General features: G+C 32.5%; 1 protein-coding gene and 1 pseudogene across 4 annotated transcripts in view; one reads left to right on the top strand and one right to left on the bottom strand.

Moving 5' to 3' along the window:
* LOC106622153 (uncharacterized) overlaps positions 1-25,448 on the bottom strand; it is a 737,325-nt gene that overhangs the window by 668,211 nt on the left and 43,666 nt on the right. For all 4 annotated transcript variants that reach the window (XM_070112913.1, XM_070112916.1, XM_070112915.1 and 1 more), the window contains exons 4-5: positions 5,259-5,471; positions 5,016-5,185 (exon numbers count right to left, since the gene is read on the bottom strand). In XM_070112913.1, the coding sequence (XP_069969014.1) occupies positions 5,016-5,185; positions 5,259-5,471 (383 nt within the window). The remainder of the gene's footprint in view (positions 1-5,015; positions 5,186-5,258; positions 5,472-25,448) is intronic.
* LOC138855811 (uncharacterized) lies at positions 23,107-24,370 on the top strand (annotated as a pseudogene).

Here is a 25,448-nt window from a genome sequence, read left to right as displayed (position 1 = left end):
TCTTCGGCTTACGCCAAATACGAAAACTGCTTAGACCAGTTTAAAGAAACTAAAGCAATGATTTCTGATGAACTAAAACTAATTAAAGCAATTGGACCTACTGCACATCAGCAAATAGAGCTGCCACAAGCACAATACAAAGTCAAGAGACAAGTTCAGGCATCCACCTCAAGGTGCCCGCATGTGACACAGAAATATTTCATAGTGATTATGAACAATGCACGTCCTTTCGAGACATGTTTACAACCGTTTACATTAACCACCAAAAATTATAAAATGCACAAAAATTGTATCACCACCGATACAAAACAAAAGGGAAGCTCTTAAATCAAGATACGAGAACGAAAGAATATGAGTCGATAAACAAATATCGATAACAAGGAACTTGGCAAAAATTCAAAAGGAAACAAGTGAATAATTTTTCAAACTTCAATCCTCTGTTTCAAATTGTTTGTCGGTTTCATCGCCACAGAATAGTCAAACAGACAGCTGGGACCCTACACTGGTAAACATATGCACCCCCGCACTTCCAGAAAAATGATTACTTCTATGGGAGCAATCGCTCTCATCACGAAGAATATGCTTCACGTGGCCACAAATAAAAGATTTCCTAACTACCTAGTACGAAATCGCAGAAAGGGTAGACAAAAAATAGTCAGAACGAAAAGCGTTCAACACGACCTAAATAGAAGCTGCAATAGACCACAAACCAGTGGCAACAACAACTTAAATAGAAGCAGTTTTAAAAATCAATTGTTCACATCCAATATACTTGTATTGTTCGTCGTGAACGACGTCATACGAACTGTTTACTGGCGGGCATAAGCTCAAATCTTGCGAGTAATTCAATAAATTTATTATTATCGACAGAAATAATTTTTTAAAAGCAAAAAGACTTTATACAAATTGCCTGCCACATGTGCATACACTTAAAGAGCGTGAAAGCAAATTTAATTGCGATTACTGTCATAAACGACCTCATTCAAAGCTTAATTACAGCACATTTTCCAGCCCACCCCCAAACAACGCAAATATGAAAAGAGCCACGGGTTTAGTTGCAACAGCAAATCCCGAAGCGCGAAATCGCGAAAATTGCCAAGAAGCACCATGCTGCTCAAAGGCATTAAAAACCCAAAACACTACATAGCATTCGTCTCCATCGAACACCAAGGAGAACTGTTAAACCTTAGGGCCTTAATAGTTTAGGGTACCAAATAGGCTACAACTGCCCACAAAGCTAACCAATACGGGGATAAGCGGAAGAATAGTCCAAAATTCTAACAAAAGACCCTAATTTCCCCCTAAGCTGATAAGCCCATTGAAGCAGAAGCAACTAACAAGTATGCTTCCAAGCTATCACATAACTAGCAAGCATTGGAAAAAGGTTTCATACCTAAAGTTAGCAGATCTTAACTGCCACACCCCCGCTCAAATAAATCTTCTATTAGGCAGCGATCTCATAACACAGATAAAACTCGCAGGTATTAAGAAAATTTCAAACACACTTCTGACACAAAATACTATTTTCGGTTGGATCCTAAGTAGATTAGGTACGGAACCAGTTACCACCATGACAAATCCAGTTTAGGAAATCTCAAACGAATACCTCAGTTTACATTTAAAGAAATTTTGGGAGTTAGAAGACCTCCCCCTATATCAGTTACAACCCCAGAGAATCAGTATTGTGCAGACTTTTACAAAACCACAACTACTAGATCAGATAATGGTCGGTACGTCGTACGAAATTCGTAATACTTAAACCAGGTAAATTGTGTGGTTTTTTTCGACATAAGTGACTAGAGAGACTTTTGTGTAAGAGGAGATTGCTTTCTCGTTCACATGTTCATTAAGTCTTTTGTAGTGGGCCTCTGCCGGAGATCTTATTTCTGTATTTGCATTTAGACACCAGAGAGCTCAACAATACTTAATTATCCTACAAAACAAATTTGTTCCACCCAACATCAACAAGAAAGCAAATTTAATATATATGTGATGAGATTAGAAAATACTACGTCGTATTGGACTTATTCTTCAGAAAAATTGAATAGTAAGTGAGAAGATATTTAATAAAATTGAAAAGCTATTAGAAACGTTCCAGTAGGGAGGGCCGCCACCTCTTTACCCCTGAGGAATTCAAGGAATTACGCTATCAAACAATGTTATCGTTTTAAAAATGTTTAAAATAAAAAACAAAAATCTTCTTTCAAATCAGGGAACGGCCATAGAAATGAGAAAGATTTCTTCTTAATTAAATATCTTCTTTACTGCGATTCTAAACCACTTCTTCGTATAAGTTTTTTCTTGCTGATGGTAAAATTGTCTTGACACGCTGTAAGTTCTCTGCAATAATTTTGCATTCATTATAAATTGCTTTCCACTGGTCGCGCAAAAATAGCAAAGCGACAAGAAGGCTTTATATATTTCTAACTTCAGCGTCACATACATACCTTCCTACCAGGCAAATTAATTACGTTTAAGCAGAGAACTTAGAACAACGAGAAGGTGCAAATTGAATTTTGTATGATGCTCGATTGGTTGGCTGAAAAATTAAGATCAAGGAGTTCACCATTTTCTGTAGCATTTGCTGTTATTTAACAGAAATGAGAATTTCTAACAACCTTCTCTGACAAATTACGTATCTCCCAACATAAAGAGAAAAATGAAATGAAATGAATGAGAAAACAAAAAATACAAATGCCACTTCACATATGCATGATTATTTTTTGCCATATAAACGATTTTTATGATGAAAAATTGATAAAATATGATTATTTTGCACAAATGCTACATTGATAAAATGTGAAAGATTATGCAAGAAATGATATTTTACTATTTTCATAATTTTCTAATTTCAGTTGTTACAAAATTCATAATTTATGTAAGTACATATGTACATCAATATGTTATATTATATAATATACTTGTAATAATATATTATCAATTATCAATGAAAACATGTAAGCGCACTGCTCTATATGTAAGTATGTATGTACAAATATGCGTACGACCGCGCAAAATAAGTAATGCATACACAAATCTACATACATTTAAGCGTACAAATGTAAGTACGTCAGCCAATAGGCAGAATACAAACATTGTTGTACAAAAACAACAATTGTCTCAAATAGCATGAGCACCAAAAATCAATATGGTAGCCAAATCCTAAATTTGTAGTAAATCACACACCAACAACATTTTCATTCATGAACGCTGGCGCACAAGCAATAAGCTAAGTCGTTTCATTCATAAAAGCAAACGCCTTACACATCTCCCCGAGCATGCGTTTGCCTACAAGCGTCTTTTCGCGACGATGGCAAAAGCTAAAAATCATAAATTGAACAAATTTCTGATATTCCCTCTAGAAGGGAAAAGTGACAACCCCTGAAATATGAGTATTAAAATATTTTAGAATAAAAGTGACAACATAGTAAATTTGTCGATTTACAATTCAAGAAACTTTTTAAAGAAAATATTCAATATTCCTCTGATTTATGTATACAGTAAGCCCCGGTTAAGTATCACTCCTCCAATCCCTCTTATCTGCCGGTGTCTTGCTGCATCTCACTTTTTTTTTCTTAATTTTTTAAAGAAAACGGTAATTTTTTTTTAAATACATAGAAATAATTTTTTTTGGTACCTCTCGCTTAAGTACCACAATCGCTTATGTACTACAAAGCGCAAAAAATCTTCATCTTTGGTTTTGGCACTTAACCGGGATTGACTGTATTTGTCACACAGTAAGTACGTTCGAATTTTTTGTACACACATTGACTTGGCACTTGCCCATATGCGATGTATGTTTGTAAGAGTGTGTATGGCACATCTCGGATTTTCTACCAACAAAACAATGTTGTGACGCTTTGTCGTCGCGTCAGTTCTTCGACAGATTGACTCTTTGACATAAAAGCAAAAAATGTGTCAACGGAGATTTCACATGAAGTAATGAGTGTACATATCTACATAAAAATACATACAAATGTGTAAACGACATAATATTATATATGTATGTCCTGTTACATATGTTTACACATGCATTTGAAAAGAAAAATTGAAGCATGAATGTGAAATACCGACGGCAAAACACAATTCTGTACTTTTATGACTCCATAATGGTGTCAAGTACAATTAATGAATTATTTTAAGAAATATATCAAAATACTTTAATAGTAATAATTTAAAAGTATTTTGATATATTTCTCATAATAAAGTAAAAATTAATTAACATAAAATAATTTAAAAAATAATAAATAATAGTTCAATAAAAGGGAATATATTTCAAATGGCATATCAATATGCCCAGTTTTGCTCACATATTATATTCTCTTCTATATTCGTCGGTTGGTTATGTTAAGAGAGCGTATGTGTACAGATTCACCGCTGTTATAAAAGCGAAAAATGTTATTTGTTTCTCGTGCATCTGTGGTGAACTCCTTGATAAATTCCTACAAATTGTTCGCTGTCGAACCTGCACCTTCTCATTGTTTTAAGTTCTCTGCTTCTGGTGTGTGACCAGAATCGCAATTCTGAGGATTATAACTTATTTTAAATTCTATGTATATGTTATGTAATGCCACAGGAGTTACGATGTGAAAAGGAACACTATAATTGAAATCATTTAGTTCTTAACAACGAAATAACATTAATTTTCTTCGGGTTCTAGAATATGTCTGAATATCTGTTTTTTTATTATATATCACGTAACGGACTGATTTCCTATTGTTTGTCTGTCCGTCCGTTCGTGCAAGCGTTAACTGGTGCAAAATCAGTCCCTCCAGTCTTTGATGATAATGATAAATGATTGATATTAGGAGATTAATTAATTTTCCTATGTCTGTTTACTATGCCGCCATGTATAAATTTTGAGATAGAAGTTGACGTCTATTAATTATTATTATTAGTTAACCCACAAACAAAATTAAAATGATCTTGTTCGTTACGAGGAAGGCGAATCTTTTATTTACATTATGAAAGCTATTGTATATTCTTAAGTAGATAATTTATTTAGATTGACTTACGCTTGACATCCATTAGAGGCAATGAAACCTTTGCCATTCTGTGTATTTCTTCCAAGAACATCCGTTTCACTCAGTCTAAGATCTTGACTGGACTTAATGTTAGAATTACGAGTGATTTTAGTTGGTATACGAACTCTGCATTCAATTAATTCAGCGTAGTTGCCATGATTCTGTTTATATATTTGGTAATACTCAATTTTTAAAGAACAACTACAAATTATTTGTAAACTATTTGTTACATACCTGTTGCTTGTCTTTAATTGTTGGGAAAGACAGGCCGCCTGTAGAATTTTTTTTTAAAATTTCATTACGCTCAAATATCTTTCTAGGTTTATGTCCATATTTGCTATTTGTGTTTTTATTATTTAAAGCAATTCTTTCGCTGTTATTCAAATCATAATCAGCAGTTATTTTATCTAAACTGCCGTAAATACTTGGCCAATATCGTTTTTGAAACTATAAATATAGATACATTTTTTGCTTAATTTATTTTACAGCTCTTGAGTGATTCAGGAATATAATAGTCACAGCAAAGTAGACTAACTATGCACTAACTCAAATTTAGCTAATTTTTATATTTTACCTTATGAAATATGTAATTTTTTCATGCAATTTATATAATAGAAGATAATTAACTTTTAGGTGTCGCTAGATTACAAAGTTCATTTAAGGCTAAATATAAGCGTAATAAATAAAATATTGCAAGTACTGATGGTGGTCCTAATCACGTTTACCTAACTCACCTAGAACAGTGAGTGAGTGAATTGTAATTTACGGAAGTGGAATGAGAGGCACACTAGGGTTTGGTACAACGCAGGCTGTTTCTAGATCATCAAATAAATCTCCGGTGGCCTCTAATGATAATGCAAATGACAAAATTGAGCAAAATGAAAATAATGTATTAAATGGCGTAATAAACAAAATTTGCTTTAAAAACAAGTCGAAAATCCAATTGTGTAGCAACAACAACCGACTTAACTGTTAACTGAAATCAATTCTACGCAATTTAGGGAAATATTGATAAGAACAAGTTGAAACTCGCTAAAATAAAATTTTTCATAAACAAAAGATGGAAAATCAAAATTTGAGACTTAAAGTTAAGTTAAAAAAAATATTAAAATTGGAATTTAAAACCAAAACTCATATATCGGAAAAGTGCTGAGATAAAATGTGTTGAATAAATTAAATTTAATTCCAAATGTATTTCTTTATTTGATAATATCTTGTTCTAAAATGGTGTTGAAGCAATACAATAAAAACAAACAGCTAAGAGACATCGGAATCGTCCTATCAATACTCCAAATACTCGTTTATTTGTTAATCTATCTGGAAAAATTGTTGATTGAAGATAACTCATCAGAATTTTCGGCAGCATTCTTAAATGGTGTTAATAACCATGGCTTAAGTGGTTATCCAGAGTCTCCTGTAGCATATAAGTACATAATGTATATATGTACATATAGGTATATACCATATATATATACATATAAATCATTGGAATCTTACCAATGATGCGCGAACCACACCTTTATCTCCATTCTCGTTGCAACTTCTCAAAAATTCTCTTTCACTAGATAAATTCTATACGTTGGAACCGTGTGATGGATTTCCAAATCTATCATTAACTGCTCTTATTCTCAATTTGTGAACAATTTCACTAATTTCATTAAATTTTACTCCTATCACCATTGCATTTAGGCTGTTTATGCTGTATGTAAAGCAGGTTATCGACAGTATTAATGATTGCATGAAAATTTTCGATCGAAAATCTTTTCATATCGAATTCTCATTGGCATTGCAAATCTCAAAAACCCTGATAGAAACCGTTTGATGCGCTGGGCCTGTGTAGTGATCCTGACAAATCGAAAGTTGTTATCCGCCCTGACCAAGCAATTTTAAGATGGTCATGGTGAGCTTCATTACCGCTGGCACTGCTATTTACCATTGTGAAGTTTGCCTACCCTTTGTAACTAAAGCGCAGAATATTAGAGTTATGCCTATAATTTTACGCTCAATTCCTTCTACTTCCAGAGCGTCCATCCATATCGTTACATAGTCGATTTAACAAAAAATATTATACAAATTAACAATAATACAAAGTTCACCAAATTGTTTGCATTTTTATGTTTGCCTCGTTATAATATTTGGAAATTGTATCAGTAGTGCTTACTTATACAAAAATCATCCCAAACAAGTGAGAAAGTGCTAAGTTCGGGTGCAATCGAACATTTCATACTCTTGCAACTTGCCAGGATCAAAGCTGGGGAAATACCTTCGGGTGTTAGCAACACTTTATATTAAGAAATATAGCGAAAAGATTCAACTTCATTGTTCGAATGAATGAATGATTGAATGGATTACAATCAAGTTTGGTATTATTTTAACTTATTTCTAAGGCTCACTTAGTTGTATTACTATATTTACTTTCCGTCAGCGAAAATTACATGAAAATCATTGGGGGCATAGAAATGGAAGGCATTCATTTTTTACATTGCTCTGATATACTTGAAAACTCATTTTCAAGTAATTTTCTAAATATATAAATATACATTTAGATACGAGGTTTGTTCAGAAAGTATCCCAAATTTTGAATTTTCGCAAGCTAGAAATATTCGATTTTCGATTGTTTTGTTGTGTTACGTTGGTTATCACTTCCGTTACTTATGCTGACAAGGTCGGCCATTTTGAATGTTCAATTTATTTTTGATTTTTGAGTTTTGCTTGGTCACGTTTTGGTTTGGATTTTTGCTTATTCCTAAAAATTTATCAAAAATACGGCTTTTGACTAATGGCGTTTTGTGGGCATGGCAGTGCTAGGGGACACGTGTACAAAGTTTCATTAAGATGTCTCAATTGTTAATCAATTTATCGCTTGCACGGACGGACAGCCGACAGTCACTCGGATTTTATCTCGTCTCATCATCCCGATCATTTATATATATATATAAACCTATATCTACTCGATTATTTTTAGGTGATACAAACAACCGTTAGGTGAATAAATCTATTATACTCTGTAGCAACAATCAAAGTTGTATATCTTTAACTTCTATTAAAAGTCATAAACTAAGTTAGTTTATAACAATATTTTATTTCGCACCAACGAAACCTATATTTAAATCATCCTCAAATAAGGCATCGCACATAGTATCTGACATAAACTCTATCGAAGAGGCTAAATTTTGTCCACTTAATTTCACAAAACATCAAACATTTTGACGAACGTAAACGGCTTAAATATAGGTGGGAAGTCGGAAATTACTATTATGGTGTATTGATGTTATGTATTTGTGGCATTACTACATAGTATCAATTAAGGTTCCTCCTCTACCATCACCAATATATGTATAATACTATGTTCCGACCGACACTTAATCACGATATTTGGGCTGTTTTGTAGATTATCTCCACTGGCCACTGAGGAGATTTGAAGCTAATCTACACGAGATCTCTCTGTGCAACTTTGATTTAGCGCCATCTGTTTGTCATTAGGGAAATTTATCAAATTATCACAGCTGATTTAGACACTACAAATACAAAAAAATTTAAACAAACAAATAAGTTAAAAGAAATGCATCTAAATTCATTCACTTGACAATTGACTTCTCAAATCAAAATATGCGTCCATTATTTCTATTAAATGGAAAATATTTAAAACAATACGACTTTTATAACAAAGTACGATATTCCAATGTTTTCTTTTAAAGAATATTAAGCGATGTGAATTTTTTAATGTCAAAAATAGCTGTTTTATAATTTTCCAACGGCAGTGAGAACAGTCAAGATTAGTGAATAGATAAAATGTAATCTAATCATTTAAAAATTTTGGTCGGAACATGATATAAAGAGTAAAGTCATCAGGATGTTGAAAATCTTGATATTAGTTTTGTGGGGTCTAGGCAGGTTTTCACCCGATTTTATCAATTTTATGCTCAAAAATACATTCTTATTGGAATTACACGGTCTTTCAATTTCACCAAGATAACTCACATATTATCAGCGAACGTAAATGAATAGCGGAGCAAATGTTAAATGAAATCTTTTTGAGTACTAATTTGTATTTCCAGATGAGGGAACATCGAAAAATATAACTTCGAAAGAGAAAAATACACCACACAATGTGCGAAAAGGTATAAATAGACACAACGAATATTCTTAAATGAAAAATCGTTGCGCATACCTATTTAGATTTATGTTTTCAATTGCTATGATATGAAATTGATAATTAGGAAAAGCCTTCTGAATTAAAAATCTGTATTACCGATAAAAACCTCAGAAATCATAATAAAATAAACATTTAATAGGCAAATTTTCCAACTTATGTATGTGCGTTGCGTGAGTAATTGCTTATTGAGCAAAGGATAACAATAAAACGGTGGCTAAGCGGAGCGTTTCCACTTTTGAGGTGGCTGAGGTCGTAAGCGTGAAGGGGTTAAGCACAATCCGAATACGAGCCTATACGTTCGAATCCTAAAACTCATGTAAATTAAATTAAATTTAATTTTTTTATTTTATTAATTGCAATTAATTAGCATATCTAAATTCAGTTACTTAAATGGCATATTTTACTTCCTGATATAATTAAAATATATTAAAAAATATGTTCATATGTTTGGGTTTATTGAATATTCCCTTATTATGCGTATTTACACAAATGTGATAATCACACCAGAGAACTTAAAACAATGAGAAGGTGCAGGTTCGACAGCGAAAAATTTGTAGGGATTTATCAAGGAGTTCACCACAGATGCACGAGAAACAAATAACATTTTTCGCTTTTATAACAGCGGTGAATCTGTACACATACGCTCTCTTAACATAACCAACCGACGAATATTGAAGAGAATATAATATGTGAGCAAAACTGGGCATATTGATATGCCATTTGAAATATATTCCCTTTTATTGAATATTATTTATTATTTTTTAAATTATTTTATGTTAATTCATTTTTACTTTATTATGAGAAATATATCAAAATACTTTTAAATTATTACTAATAAAGTATTTTGATATATTTCTTAAAATAATTAATTAATTGTACTTGACACCATTATGGAGTCATAAAAGTACAGAATTGTGTTTATATAAACATGTATTCTTTCTATATTACTTTTAATAAAATTTTAAAAAATATATTGTTGCTCAAAAGTCTATTTTATTTCAATACTAATTTCAGTTGATTTTCCTATAGAAATTTGACTGGCGTAGAAGCAAATGTGCAACAGGACATACATACATATATTATGTCGTTTACACATTTGTATGTATTTTTATGTAGATATGTACACTCATTACTTCATGTGAAATCTCCGTTGACACATTTTTTGCTTTTATGTCAAAGAGTCAATCTGTCGAAGAACTGACGCGACGACAAAGCGTCACAACATTGTGTTGTTGGTAGAAAATCCGAGATGTGCCATACACACTCTTACAAACATACATCGCATATGGGCAAGTGCAAAGTCAATGTGTGTACAAAAAAATCGAACGTACTTACATAAATTCTTTGACAAATACAGTCAATCCCGGTTAAGTGCCAAAACCAAAGATGCAGATTTTTTGTGCTTTGTAGTACATAAGCGATTGTGGTACTTAAGCGAGTGGTACCAAAAAAAAATATTTCTATGTATTTAAAAAAAAATTACCGTTTTCTTTAAAAAATTAAGAAAAAAAAAGTGAGATGCAGCAAGACACCGGCAGATAAGAGGGATTGGAGGAGTGATACTTAACCGGGGCTTACTGTATACATAAATCAGAGGAATATTGAATATTTTCTTTAAAAAGTTTCTTGAATTGTAAATCGACAAATTTACTATGTTGTCACTTTTATTCTAAAATATTTTAATACTCATATTTCAGGGGTTGTCACTTTTCCCTTCTAGAGGGAATATCAGAAATTTGTTCAATTTATGATTTTTAGCTTTTGCCATCGTCGCGAAAAGACGCTTGTAGGCAAACGCATGCTCGGGGAGATGTGTAAGGCGTTTGCTTTTATGAATGAAACGACTTAGCTTATTGCTTGTGCGCCAGCGTTCATGAATGAAAATGTTGTTGGTGTGTGATTTACTACAAATTTAGGATTTGGCTACCATATTGATTTTTGGTGCTCATGCTATTTGAGACAGTTGTTGTTTTTGTACAACAATGTTTGTATTCTGCCTATTGGCTGACGTACTTACATTTGTACGCTTAAATGTATGTAGATTTGTGTATGCATTACTTATTTTGCGCGGTCGTACGCATATTTGTACATACATACTTACATATAGAGCAGTGCGCTTACATGTTTTCATTGATAATTGATAATATATTATTACAAGTATATTATATAATATAACATATTGATGTACATATGTACATACATAAATTATGAATTTTGTAACAACTGAAATTAGAAAATTATGAAAATAGTAAAATATCATTTCTTGCATAATCTTTCACATTTTATCAATGTAGCATTTGTGCAAAAAAATCATATTTTATCAATTTTTCATCATAAAAATCGTTTATATGGCAAAAAATAATCATGCATATGTGAAGTGGCATTTGTATTTTTTGTTTTCTCATTCATTTCATTTCATTTTTCTCTTTATGTTGGGAGATACGTAATTTGTCAGAGAAGGTTGTTAGAAATTCTCATTTCTGTTAAATAACAGCAAATGCTACAGAAAATGGTGAACTCCTTGATCTTAATTTTTCAGCCAACCAATCGAGCAATATACAAAATTCAATTTGCACCTTCTCGTTGTTCTAAGTTCTCTGGCCAGACCTGTTATTGTGCAGCTCCAACGAAATTTTGAAAAGAAATTAATATCAAGAAACTCGATTTTCTACTGGCCGCGTTCCCTCTTTTGGTTTATTGAATGTTCCCTTATTTATGCGTATTTACACAAATATGACAATCACACATATATTCATAAACGAACGTAAGCTAATGCTTGCTTCTCCTTGACCCGGACAAACAGTGGCTTTTGTCTTCACCTTTTGCTTTTTGCGAAAACAGCTAGAACGAAGGAAGTTACACCAGAGAACTTAGAACAACGAGAAGGTGCAAATTGAATTTTGTATGGTGCTCGATTGGTTGGCTGAAAAATTAAGATCAAGGAGTTCACCATTTTCTGTAGCATTTGCTGTTATTTAACAGAAATGAGAATTTCTAACAACCTTCTCTGACAAATTACGTATCTCCCAACATAAAGAGAAAAATGAAATGAAATGAATGAGAAAACAAAAAATACAAATGCCACTTCACATATGCATGATTATTTTTTGCCATATAAACGATTTTTATGATGAAAAATTGATAAAATATGATTTTTTTGCACAAATGCTACATTGATAAAATGTGAAAGATTATGCAAGAAATGATATTTTACTATTTTCATAATTTTCTAATTTCAGTTGTTACAAAATTCATAATTTATGTATGTACATATGTACATCAATATGTTATATTATATAATATACTTGTAATAATATATTATCAATTATCAATGAAAACATGTAAGCGCACTGCTCTATATGTAAGTATGTATGTACAAATATGCGTACGACCGCGCAAAATAAGTAATGCATACACAAATCTACATACATTTAAGCGTACAAATGTAAGTACGTCAGCCAATAGGCAGAATACAAACATTGTTGTACAAAAACAACAACTGTCTCAAATAGCATGAGCACCAAAAATCAATATGGTAGCCAAATCCTAAATTTGTAGTAAATCACACACCAACAACATTTTCATTCATGAACGCTGGCGCACAAGCAATAAGCTAAGTCGTTTCATTCATAAAAGCAAACGCCTTACACATCTCCCCGAGCATGCGTTTGCCTACAAGCGTCTTTTCGCGACGATGGCAAAAGCTAAAAATCATAAATTGAACAAATTTCTGATATTCCCTCTAGAAGGGAAAAGTGACAACCCCTCAAATATGAGTATTAAAATATTTTAGAATAAAAGTGACAACATAGTAAATTTGTCGATTTACAATTCAAGAAACTTTTTAAAGAAAATATTCAATATTCCTCTGATTTATGTATACAGTAAACCCCGGTTAAGTATCACTCCTCCAATCCCTCTTATCTGCCGGTGTCTTGCTGCATCTCACTTTTTTTTTCTTAATTTTTTAAAGAAAACGGTAATTTTTTTTTAAATACATAGAAATAATTTTTTTTGGTACCACTCGCTTAAGTACCACAATCGCTTATGTACTACAAAGCACAAAAAATCTGCATCTTTGGTTTTGGCACTTAACCGGGATTGACTGTATTTGTCAAAGAATTTATGTAAGTACGTTCGATTTTTTTGTACACACATTGACTTTGCACTTGCCCATATGCGATGTATGTTTGCAAGAGTGTGTATGGCACATCTCGGATTTTCTACCAACAACACAATGTTGTGACGCTTTGTCGTCGCGTCAGTTCTTCGACAGATTGACTCTTTGACATAAAAGCAAAAAATGTGTCAACGGAGATTTCACATGAAGTAATGAGTGTACATATCTACATAAAAATACATACAAATGTGTAAACGACATAATATATGTATGTATGTCCTGTTGCACATTTGCTTCTACGCCAGTCAAATTTCTATAGGAAAATCAACTGAAATTAGTATTGAATACATGTTTATATAAACACAATTCTGTACTTTTATGACTCCATAATGGTGTCAAGTACAATTAATTAATTATTTTAAGAAATATATCAAAATACTTTATTAGTAATAATTTAAAAGTAAAAAATATATCAAAATACTTTATTAGTAATAATTTAAAAGTATTTTGATATATTTCTCATAATAAAGTAAAAATGAATTAACATAAAATAATTTAAAAAATAATAAATAATAGTTCAATAAAAGGGAATATATTTCAAATGGCATATCAATATGCCCAGTTTTGCTCACATATTATATTCTCTTCAATATTCGTCGGTTGGTTATGTTAAGAGAGCGTATGTGTACAGATTCACCGCTGTTATAAAAGCGAAAAATGTTATTTGTTTCTCGTGCATCTGTGGTGAACTCCTTGATAAATTCCTACAAATTGTTCGCTGTCGAACCTGCACCTTCTCATTGTTTTAAGTTCTCTGGTCTGGCTATGTGTTCCATTGCTCCATCTTACTGAAACCAAACGCTATTGAAAGGGATACGTGTCTTCGGCGGAGTTCTGGGTAAAAAAACTCATTAAACATCTTTAAATAACGGTGTCAATTGACGGTTACTGTTACACCATTTTCTTTAAAGAAGTATTGCCCAACAATACACCTTGATGATTGTGCACCACACAGTGACTCATTCTTAGTGAAATTCCGACTCATGAATTTTTGATTTTATTCACTCCATATGAGGCAATTTTACTTGTTTAGATCAAAATGGGCCTCATCAGACATAAAAAGGCAACTTATCAAGTTATTGTATTCCTCGGCCATTTCAATAATTTTTGGTCAAAATTCCAGGCGACTAGACAAATCTAGAGCGTTTAACCGGCTTATTAATTGAACTTTGTACAAAAACAGGTTTAAATCATCATGAATTATCCGTTGTAAAGACCGTCTGCTAACTCCATGTTGGCCGATAAGTTGCGAGTTGAAACTCTTGGCTTGAATTGATGATGCAACAGCCGCGATTGTTTATTGAACATGAATGTACGGATATCGATGGTACGGTCTTTATGCGATACTTCCAGATCCGGAAACTATATTTACCAACCTCATAATGGTCCATCTACTTGGGGGTGCCGCTATAATCCCGTCTGAATTCCCTTTGGACGAAAATGATGGACTGTAAATATAAATAAAATGCACTATCTAAACCCTCTAGTCGGTATCGCAAGTATTCATTGTTAAAAAAACCTTAATAATAACCTCCCAAATAAAAAGCAAAGTTAGTTGGATTTTCACACAGAAAAAAAGTAAAATTAAATTTGTATTTTTCTTTTCGAAGTTGTATTTTCCGATGTTCCCTCGTGTGAAAACTACAAATTAGTACTCAAAAAGATTTGATTTAACATTTGCGCCTTCTCTATTCATTAATATGTATACAGCAAAAAACGTTTGCCAGGTCAGCTAGTACATATATGTACATATGTATTTACAAAAAAGTGATCAGAATGATAAGACGAATTGAATTCCGAGTGACTGTCTTCTCGTCTGTCCGTAAAAGCGATAACTTTAGTAAAATTTGAGATATTGTGATAAATTTGGTACACATATTCCTTGGCACTTAAGCGGGTTGGTTGTGCAGACGGGCGGAATTGGATCATTGCCACGCCCACAAAACGCCATTAAACGAAAACTTAAAAAGTGTTATGGCACTTTATGATGATATGAGATACAAAATAATTCAGTAAAGGAGATCGCAATAGCCAGGGACACCTGTGGGCTAAAAAATGTTTAAAAGCGGACATGGCTCCTAAATGTTTATATGTACATATCTTGCAAGCCGCTTAAGCTATATCAGCTAAATTTGATAAGGAGGAATCATTTTATCAATTCTTCAAACTTTCTGAAAATGGGTAAAATCAGATAATAACCACGCCCACTTCCAATATATCGGTTATGGTAAAAACCACTAAAAGTGTGATAACTTACTGAATAAATGCGCCACAAGCATTAAATTGCAAAACCATGATGGTAAGAAGAACTTTATAGGAGCAGTTTTAAAAATTGGACTATGGACGTGGCACCGCCTACATTTAGGGGAAATGCTATATCTCAGAGAGATTTCAAACTGACCCGAGTTTTGGGCAAAGATATGGTAACTTTAGTAAAAATTTTAATATTGTCTTGAAATTTTGTAGACGTGTTCCTTGGTAGAAAACTACTAAAAATGGGATTAATGAATAACAAAATAACTACATCCAGGATAAGGCTTTATAAGAGTAAAGTCTATGGCTGACTTGTTACTGAAAATATCGGTCAATGTGTTAAATATATGTAGAGATAATTGAAACTAGGAGAGATTTTGCCTGATAATACAATAGTATACCTGTATGCCAAAAATAGGTTCAATCAGATCAATAATTCCCTTAGCGCCATATATACCTAATAGAAAGACTTTCGAACTCCCAGCTGACTTTTCACCGATATTGTCCAATATTAAGTGAGCGTGTTTTTCTGCTAACGGTGCATCTTTATGCCTAATAAAAGCGGGTAAAGACTTGCTTTAGCCCCCATATAACGTATTTCAGCAATTTCAAACATCTATGTTAGTTCGCTTTACTCCTTTTATATTTTTAATGGTATGTGAGGTACTTTAATGAAACTCAGAGAGAATCGGTTTCTGTTAATAAACTGTAGTAATTCCAAAAAATAGATAAACTCGGAGCAATATTACACCTTTTTTCCATATACCTAATAAAAGATATTCAAATTTTCGGTTGGCCTTGTACCGTGTATACCGGTACTACTAACTAGTAGAACTTTAAGTTGGCATTACTGTTCAATATGACAACCGATTTAACAGCTGTTAAGTGATTTATTCTCAGTTTGGTTTGGCAATTCATTATGAATAGACTCACGCCTGAACAACGCTTGCAAACAGTGCAATTTTATTTCGAAAGTAATGGTTCTGTGCAGAATAGGTATCGGGCACTAGATGCGATGAAGCGCCCTTCTCGATGAATAGCTACGTCAACAAACAAAACTGGCGCATTTGGAGTGAAGCTAATCCTCAAGTGTATGTCGAAACATCGTTATATCCAGAAAAACTGACTGTTTAGTGAGCTTTATGGGCTGGTGGAATCATTGGTCCGTACTTCTTCAAAAACGATGATGGCCAGAACGTTACCGTCAATGGTGATCGGTATAGATCCATGATTACTAACTGAACTGAACAATCACGATGTCCAGAAGCTGTGATTCCAACATGACGGCGCAACATGTCACACAGTTTGTGCCACAATCGATTTATTGAAAGACACGTTTGGTGACCGCCTAATTTCACGTTTTGGGCCTGTGAATTTGATCCAAGATCTTGAGATTTAACACCACTAGACTACTTTCTGTGGGGTTATGTAAAGTCATTGGTCTATGCGCCTAAGACACAAACGCTTAACCATTTGGAAAACAACATTCGCCGTGTTATTGCAAATATACGGCCAGAAATGTTGGAAAAAGTCATCGAAAATTGGACGTCCAGGTTGGACTACATCCGAGCCAGTAGTGGCGGTCATATGCCAAAAATCATATTTAAAATGTAAACCACACAATCATGTTTGTTTGCATTCAATAGAAAATAAGATTACATTTAACAAATATTGTATTTCATAAGAAAATAGAAAAACAAAGAAATAGATTAAGAAAATTGTAATCACTTTAGTAGTTATATATGCAGAACATAATTTGAAAAAGAAACAGAATAAAATATAATGTCACAGAAGTAACATCGTCGGCATTTTTATTTTTCCTCCGCTCGAACAACCAAAACTGGCGCTGGTAAAAACAAACTGCAAAGTTAAGCGATACTAAAAACGGAAGCTTTTTAAGTTTCGTAAGCCTTAGCAACGGAAAGCAAATCCTAAGATTAGCTCCCATTTTAAAGATCTCTTATATATATATAAATATATAAGTCGGTCGGCACAGATAGCCAAGTTTAAGAAACTTAAGTTTCTACACAAGTTATCTGGAACGTCGGAGAGCGACTCCGAGGATTACAATTTGTGAAGGCGAAGAATAGCTTCATTCCGCCCATCAACATTACCAGGAAAAGTGGGATTAAAGATGAATGCCCCACACACAGAAGACGCAGAGAGAGCGAAGTGCACCATACAAAGCAACAACAACAAGTTCAGTTGTATCAAAAGAGGATACATCAGCAATGAATCCAGGCGAGCAGCAACCACTTCAGATGACAGGATCGCAAATTTTGAAGGAAGCTTCAAGAATCATGGACTTTGACGGCAGAGATTTATCATCGTTCATCAGAGAAGTTGACATGATCCTTCCTTTATTCAACCCCAACCCATCAATGTTGGAATTCGTCACGCAGCGACACGTCAAAACAAAAATTAAAGGAGAAGCAGCAAGTGTCATCCGGCCTTTGGGACCTACACCAACATGGCAGCAAATGAGAGAAGAACTCATAAAGAATTTTGGAGTAAAGGAGTCGTACCACACCCTTTACAATCAAGCGATTGTACTACGAAACTATAACGTAAGTCAATATTTTCAAAATTTAAAAGATATTTTAGATAAACTAAATTTAAAACATGAATTCGATAGGATAAAGCCTATAGAATTTTCTCCAATTAACAACGAAAGTTTAATTCTAAAAACATTTTTAAATGGGATACACCCCAACTTAAGCAGTGTAGTGATTAGTAGAAATATAAGCACTATTAGAGAGGCTTTTAGCGTTCTTCAAGAGACAGGTTTGCTAATACAATTTGATAAAAGACAAAACAATTATCAAAGAAAAAATTATAGAAATTTTTCAAATAGAAATTCTTTGGCTCACAATTTTGGCAATTTCAATAATAAACAGTACATGCAAAATTCCAATAATTTTCAATTTGGACAAAATCAGCAGAGAGAATTTCGTAACAATTCTAACAAAAATGACAATTATCAGCAATTTAGCTTCGGACAAAATAGGCAAAATAATTCTCAACAATCTAGAAGATATAATTCAGTCCAAAGGAGACAAAACCCCCCCGAACCGATGGAAATAGATCACGTTCAAGAACAAGCAAATTTTCGGTTGCCAACCCAAAACAATCGTATCCGATAATAGAAGTGACCATAAAAAATTCAAAAATTAAATGTCTTATTGACACAGGGTCTACAACATCATTATTGAAATACTATAATGTGTTAAAAGATTATGAATGCATTGAGCTTGATAAACCAATACACTTTAGCACCATTAAGGAAAATTTTTCCCTAAATAAAGAGCTAGTCACCCCAACCCCAAACGAATTCACTGAAAAAAGTTATATACCTTGGAAACTAACCAACATCAAAAATAATAACTTTGATGCTATAATAGGGCAGAACATTTTAAAACCTATTAAAGCAATAATTAATTTAGAAAAGGAGTATGTAGAAATAAACGGCAACAAAATTAAATTTAAAAACTCATGCCCTTACAATTACGAAGATATTAATATACATACAGAATGTGAAGAGAATTTGCTAGATATTTTATCAAATAGTGACATGAATGAAGAAGAAAAGCAAAAATTAGAATACATTCTAAAAGCAAATAGCGATTTATTTTTCCAAGAAGGTAAAAACCTTTCTCATACTCATGAAATTCAGCATGAAATTGTTACAAAAACGAGTAGACCAACTTATAATAAAATTTATAGATATCCCCAAATTCATGAAGAAGAAATTAGTAGACAGATGAACGAGATGTTGCGCCAAGGTATAATTAAAGAAAGTAATTCCTCGTACAACTCGCCTCTTTGGATTGTACCGAAAAAGCAAGACAATTCAATGAAGAAAAAATGGAGAATAGTTATTGACTACAGGAAGCTAAACGAAGTCACTATAGATGACAAATTTCCAATACCCCATATAGAAACAATACTCAGCAAACTTGGAAGAGCTCAGTATTTTACAACATTAGATCTTGCAAAAGGCTTTCATCAAGTATTAATAAAAGAAGAAGATAGACCAAAAACAGCTTTCTCTACACCCCAAGGACACTTTGAATTTATAAGAATGCCTTTCGGACTAAAGAATGCACCAGCAACTTTCCAACGTTTAATGAATTCAGTTCTTAGGGAATATATCAACAAGATATGATACAAGATTATTTAGACGACATCTTAATTTTTAGTTCAAGTATTGAAGAACATACCCAAAATTTCAACAAAATATTTTCACCATTAAGAAAACATAATTTAAAGATTCAGGTAGATAAATGCAAATTTTTCGGGAAAACAACTGAATTTCTAGGACACACTTTAACAACAGAAGGGATACAACCAAATTTAAGCAAAATCGAAAACATACAAAAACTAAAGTTGCCTACTACATCAAAGCAAATTAAATCATTCCTAAGTATAACAGGTTATTATAGAAAATTTGTAAGAGATTACGCTAAAATAGCACATGGTTTAACAAAATATTTAAAAAAGGATATCAAAATAGACACTCGCGATCCTCAGTACATATCATCCTTTGAAAAACTTAAAAATCTATTAGTAAGCCCACCAATATTGGAATATCCAGACTTTAACACAAAATTTGGCATTTCAACTGATGCAAGTGACTTTGCAATTGGCGCAGTATTAACCCAGGACAGTCATCCTCTAAGCTATGCTAGTCGAACACTAAACAAACACGAAAGAAGTTATTCCACTACAGAAAAAGAACTACTAGCTATTGTCTGGGCAGTGACATATTATAGACCATATTTTTACGGCAGAGCATTTGATCCCTTAACCGATCACCAACCACTTAAGTGGCTCCAAAACAAGGGAAAAGACATTAACCCAAGATTGCAAAGATGGTTAATTAAACTAGGTGAATACAATATTAATATAAATTCGTAAAAGGAAAAGAAAATAACGTAGCCGATTTTCTAAGTAGAATAGATAGTAACACAGACGAGATTCATTCATTTGAAGAAAACAACATAAGCACAAATGCTACAATCCACTCTCAAGAGGAGGAACTAAATGATCATTTTCCAATTTTACATACTATTGTAAATCGCTTCAATACACAAATCATTTTAACAAAAAAGAATATTATGGAATCTGAAAAACTAGGCAACACGAAGAAAATTTTTATTAGCGCAGAAGATATAAAAAATAATAATTTCATAGATCTTTGTCGTAGGCACATAAATAGTGGGAAAGTAGGTATTTTTTCTTATTTAACCGATAATCAGTACAATATAGTTCAGCAAAAGCAAAATATTTAATAGACAGGTAAAGTTTTTTAGATGGGAACTCCATGCTAAAGATATGAAAAATTAAGAACAAGTTTATAAACAAATCAATTGCTCAATATCATAAAAATGAAACAGGCCATGCCGGTATTAATGAAAATTATGAAAAATTGAAAAAACTTATATACTGGAAAAATTTGAAAGTTTTGATTCAAAAATATATAAATAATTGCGATGTTTGCAATAGAGCAAAATATGATAGAAAACCTTTAAAACCAAAATTTCAATTAACGAAAACACCATCAGATATAAATGAAATAGTTCATGCAGATATATACATAAATAAAAAATGTTACTTCCTTACTTTTATAGACAAATTTGCAAAATTTGCTGTGGGATTTCAGCTAGAAGATAGAAACAGTATAACTATTATAGAAAAGCTTAGATTATTCTTTTCTATCAAAGGAAGACCCAGAAAGTTAATATTAGATAATGAATTCAACTCAATTAACATAAAAGATTTTTTTAGGAAAGAAGAAATAGAAGTTCATTTTACAAAACCAAACAGTCATACTGGGAATTCAGATATCGAAAGATTTCATAATACTCTCTCCGAAAGAATCAGAGTCCTAGAAATTGAAAAACCAAGCATTTCGACAGCGGAAAAAGTATTTCAAAGCATAGAATGGTAAAATAAATCTTATCATTCTACAATTAAAACCACACCTCTTGAGGTTATAAATGGAAAAACTGATAAAAATTTGATTAAAGACACTATTCAGAAGACTAAAGAAAAATGCATAGGAAAACTAAATAGAAATAGAGAAGAGTTTAATAACACCCAAAAAGAAGGTTACGTAAAAAATTATAAAGCGGTTCGGCACAAATACGAACCAAGGTATAGAAAATTGCCATTATATAATATTCACCCGACAAATATTAAACGTCCAAACAAATTTTTTAGGTCAAATACATCTTCAAAATAACATTGATGATAGCAATTGTAATAATTAGTAATGCAGCCAAACTGGAAGTACATCAAATACATACCGACAATGGATACGCAGAAATTATCACCAACACTAAACAGATTGTTACATCATCTGACCTTGTAATTCACATAATTGACCCTCGGGAAATTCTTTACATACTAAATAATATAACAAAAATCTCGCAAACATATTCACATCTACATTACTACACCCTATCTAATGAAATTGAAATCTTGAGAGGTAAAATCAAAACATTAATCCCAAGAAAAGAAGTTAGTAGAAACAAGTAAGGAAGGGCTAAGTTCGGATGTAACCGAACATTTTATACTCTCGCAAGGTCAAATGGTATACTCGTTTGAGATTTCTTTGTGGATTGATTGATATTTTCGGTAGAAGGTCAACTATAGGCACTGGGGTCCACATATTTAGTACTTAGGGGTTTGAACAGTTTTGGTTCGATTTAGACAATTTTTGGCCGCAAGGTGGCATACTTTAATTGCATTATTCACGCAAAGTTTTACCCCGATATAATCATTTTTACCTGATTTGCATAGTGGAATGTGAAAGAATCAGATGGAATTGAAAATGGTGTTACATGGGAAGTAAGCGTGGTTGTAGTCCGATTTCGCCCATTTTCGCACTATGACATAGAAACATGAAAAGAACGTTATGCACCGAATTTGGTTACAATCGGTTGAGCAGATCTCAAGATATGGGTTTTCACCTAAAAGTGGGCTGTGCCACGCCCACTGTCTAATTTTGAACGCGGTTCCTATAAAGTCATCTTATACCATCTCAGAGATAAAATTTAATGTCTCTGGCGTGTTTAGTGCTTGATTTATCGCGCTTTTAGTAGTTTTTAACAGTACCGTTATATGGGGAGTGGGCGGAGTTGCCGATTTCAACTTTTTTCACACCGTCAAGAGAAGTGCTAAAAACATTTGCTTCCAGTGAATTTTGTTATTATAGCATTAGCGGTTTAGGAGATATGCACATTAAACCTATTAGAGGCGGGACCACGCCCACTTTAAAAAAAAAATTTTAACTGCAGATGCCCCTCCCTAATGTGATCCTGTGTACCAAATTACAGTCTTGTATCTTATTGCGGAGCTTAGTTATGGCAAGTTATTTGTTTTTGATTAATGGCGTTTTGTGGGCGTGGCAGTGGTCCGATTACGCCCATCTGCAATACCAACCGTCTCACGGTACCATGAAACATGTCTACCAAGTTTCATAAAGATATCTCAATTTTTACTCAAGTTAGAGCTTGCACGGACGGACGGACAGACGGACGGACGGACAGACAATCACCCGGATTTCAACTCGTCTCTTCATCCTGATCATTTATATATATATAACCCTATATCTAACTCGATTAATTTTAGGTGATACAAACAACCGTTAGGTGAACAAAACTATTATACTCTGTAGCAACAGGTTGCGAGAGTATAAAAAGAGAGGTTTAATTAACGGTATAGGTTCTGTACATAAATTTCTATTTGGAACGATGGATGATGGAGATAGAATAGATATTGAAAATCACCTTAAGAAAGTAGATGAAAATTTACATAATTCAATTACAGCTCTCAACCACCAAATAAAAATTAATAATTTCTTTTCGAACACGTTCACAAAATTAAAACAAATTATTGAAGACGAAAGAAACAATTATTTAATGTATCATGAGAGAATAGACAAAATATTGATTCTTCATGAACAAACAATAAAGATAAACATTCTCAAAGACGCAGTAAACCAGATTCAGGAAAATATTATTTCAGCAAAAAGTGGTATTTTTCACCCAAGCATTTTAACAAATGAAGAAATTTATAATTACAACATAGACCTTAACAAACTTCAATATATAAAATTATGCGCCTTGAAATATAAAGAAAAATTGTTAATGTTCGTGGTCAAAATCCCAAAAGAATTTCAATCGGTACAATTAAAAACTATTATTCCTATACCAAATACAGCAGAAATTGAAAATGTTTTTGAATACAGAAATGTCACTTATAAATTCGAAGAAGCTAAAACACCCAACATTGCATCTACTTATTAAATTGTGAACTTATCAAAAATAGCATTACAGAAATTTTTCAAATTGATGAAGAAACTATTTTAATAAAAAATGCAAATGGCATAGAACTAAACCAGAAGTGTGACAACAGAAAAATTAAGTTGAAAAACAGAACCTATACCAAACATTCTCAAATACTAAAATATAATACAATCAAAGATTTTATTATCCAAACTATGATACTCACAATTTCACTAACAAAATTACAATTAACGACCTTGTATTTAAAAACGAAGAAAATTTAAAAGAAATTAATGAATTAAAATATCACAAAAATATCTCTCATATTTGAATATCAATTTTAAATTTTATTGTGATTATAATAATAATTTTAATATCTTGTAAAATTAAAAAAAAGAAAAACAATATCATCCCAACCAGACACCACACAACAAAATATTGTAAATTTGACAAAATAAAAGATTAAAGAAAAACAAGTAAACATTACAAAAAATAAGATAACAAGTAGAGATAAAGAACATAATGCAAATGCATACAAACATGTATTGGTCTGTCAGTCATGTTTGACTGTAATGATAACCCAGACCAGAGAACTTAGAACAACGAGAAGGTGCAAATTGAATTTTGTATGATGCTCGATTGGTTGGCTGAAAAATTAAGATCAAGGAGTTCACCATTTTCTGTAGCATTTGCTGTTATTTAACAGAAATGAGAATTTCTAACAACCTTCTCTGACAAATTACGTATCTCCCAACATAAAGAGAAAAATGAAATGAAATGAATGAGAAAACAAAAAATACAAATGCCACTTCACATATGCATGATTATTTTTTGCCATATAAACGATTTTTATGATGAAAAATTGATAAAATATGATTATTTTGCACAAATGCTACATTGATAAAATGTGAAAGATTATGCAAGAAATGATATTTTACTATTTTCATAATTTTCTAATTTCAGTTGTTACAAAATTCATAATTTATGTAAGTACATATGTACATCAATATGTTATATTATATAATATACTTGTAATAATATATTATCAATTATCAATGAAAACATGTAAGCGCACTGCTCTATATGTAAGTATGTATGTACAAATATGCGTACGACCGCGCAAAATAAGTAATGCATACACAAATCTACATACATTTAAGCGTACAAATGTAAGTACGTCAGCCAATAGGCAGAATACAAACATTGTTGTACAAAAACAACAATTGTCTCAAATAGCATGAGCACCAAAAATCAATATGGTAGCCAAATCCTAAATTTGTAGTAAATCACACACCAACAACATTTTCATTCATGAACGCTGGCGCACAAGCAATAAGCTAAGTCGTTTCATTCATAAAAGCAAACGCCTTACACATCTCCCCGAGCATGCGTTTGCCTACAAGCGTCTTTTCGCGACGATGGCAAAAGCTAAAAATCATAAATTGAACAAATTTCTGATATTCCCTCTAGAAGGGAAAAGTGACAACCCCTGAAATATGAGTATTAAAATATTTTAGAATAAAAGTGACAACATAGTAAATTTG

Source organism: Bactrocera oleae, chromosome 2 (assembly GCF_042242935.1).
Source record: "Bactrocera oleae isolate idBacOlea1 chromosome 2, idBacOlea1, whole genome shotgun sequence".
Taxonomy (NCBI): Eukaryota; Metazoa; Arthropoda; class Insecta; order Diptera; family Tephritidae; genus Bactrocera; species Bactrocera oleae.
Note: the sequence above shows the minus strand (reverse complement) of the source record. Positions and strands in the feature narration are given on the sequence as shown.